The sequence below is a fragment of the Myotis davidii genome, unplaced genomic scaffold (assembly GCF_000327345.1).
Source record: "Myotis davidii unplaced genomic scaffold, ASM32734v1 scaffold5392, whole genome shotgun sequence".
In the NCBI taxonomy this organism is placed as follows: Eukaryota; Metazoa; Chordata; class Mammalia; order Chiroptera; family Vespertilionidae; genus Myotis; species Myotis davidii.
The window spans coordinates 1-1,651 of NW_006283808.1; the positions used below are offsets into that span (position 1 = coordinate 1).

Below are 1,651 nucleotides of genomic sequence, written 5' to 3' on the forward strand. Positions count from 1 at the left end.
GTTGGGGCGTGGCCGTGGCAGGTGGGCCTGTGGGTCTTCGATCCAAGATATTCTGAGTGGAATCTCAATTGTGGGGGCTCCCTCATCCATCCCCAGTGGGTGCTGACCGCTGCCCACTGCATTCCAGGGTAAGTCCCTGCTCTGTGGGGGGTGGGGTTGGGGTGGACAATGTCCGGAGGCTTGTGTGTGTGTTGGGGGCAGATCCTGGGCTGAGTGGCTGCTGACCCCCCACCAGGATTCAGCTTCCTGGCGCTCCCCTTGCCCACCACAGAGGGGAGGTCGCTGGGCTCTGAGGGGCTGGCCCACTCCCTGCCACAGCCTCTCAGAATCCTTTGCCCTTCTGTCCCCAGGAGAAACCCAGTGACACGGCACATTAAGGTCCAACTAGGACAAATGAGACCCTCACACCAGGGCAGAGTGCAGGTGGCTAGGATCATCCGCCACCACGAGTACAACCTTGAGAAAGGAGCCCAAGGTGGGGCGGACGTGGCACTTCTCAAACTGGAGGCCCCCGTGCGACCATCTAAGCGCATCAACTGGATCCGCCTCGCACCAGCCTCCTCCGCATTCCCCCCAGGCACACGGTGCTGGGTGACTGGCTGGGGCGACACTGACTTTCAAAGTAAGAACCAGAACCAGGATGACACCCGGGCGATGCAGGGGGCGGGCCGGACCTTACAGATTCAGTTTAAGTTGGGGTCTGTAATGGGTCCCCCCGGGGCCTCCCTTGGCTGTAGGAGGCAGACAGCTCGAGAGGAGTCTATCAAGGATCCCACTTGGGTATAGGAGGCCGACACCTTGAGAGGAGTCTGTTAAGGAGAGAAAACCAAAGTAGCAAGAGTGGGGCATGGCCATGGGCATCTTATTTTTTTAAATATCACCCAGTGATATTTTTTCTATTGATATTTAGAGAGAGTGGAAGGGAGAGCGATAGGAAACATTGATGTGAGAGACTTATCTGTTAACTCCTTCCCGACTGGGGCTGGGGATTGAACCTGCAACCCAGGTACTTGCCCTTGACCAAGTATCACACCTGGGACCCTTCGGACCAGTGTTCTCACCACTGGAAACACATGGGCATTTCTCTCCCTCACTCTGCTCCAGACCCTGTGTCTCCCCTTCCGGGGGTCCCCGTTCTCCCTGAGTCTCAATAGTGGGATGGAGAACGAGGAGAGAGAACTTCAGTGACGAGCTCAAGGATTCACTATTAAATGGACCAAGTCAAATTTGACAGTAGGGCCGCTCACTCTGCATTTCTTGGGGAAAGCACTTGCTCTGATTTTTCCCAATAAAAATTATTTGTGGATAAAAAATATATTTTCCTGTTTCTTTTTGGAGCTTGGTGCCCACAGTGTCAGCCTAGAGATTATCAGCCCATTGGCGAGTGAACGCAGACAGTTGGGGTCTTGGGTGACTCCCTGGGTCCCCCTGGGGGCACTGAGGCTCAGCGTGTGGTTCTAGAACCCGCGGCCTGTGACTGTACACCCCCTCAGGACCACAGGCTCATTAGGCTTCTTCTCACAGAGCCACTGCAAGAGCCCAAAAATCTGCAGGAGGCGGAGGTCCCCATCGTGGCAGATGAGATCTGTCGGCAGCACTATGGCAATGTTATCCAGGACGACATGCTGTGTGCTGGGAGCCAGGGCCGGGG

General features: G+C 55.8%; 1 protein-coding gene across 1 annotated transcript; it reads left to right on the forward strand.

The window, feature by feature from the left end:
* Positions 1-8: 8 nt before the first annotated feature.
* On the forward strand, positions 9-1,644 carry LOC107184008 (mastin-like; the record flags this gene model as incomplete). The annotated part of the gene is made up of 3 exons (XM_015567489.1): positions 9-128; positions 351-622; positions 1,525-1,644. Coding segments are annotated over 3 exons (512 nt in total), but the record flags the coding sequence as incomplete, so codon positions are not given.
* Between the last annotated feature and the right edge of the window lie 7 nt (positions 1,645-1,651).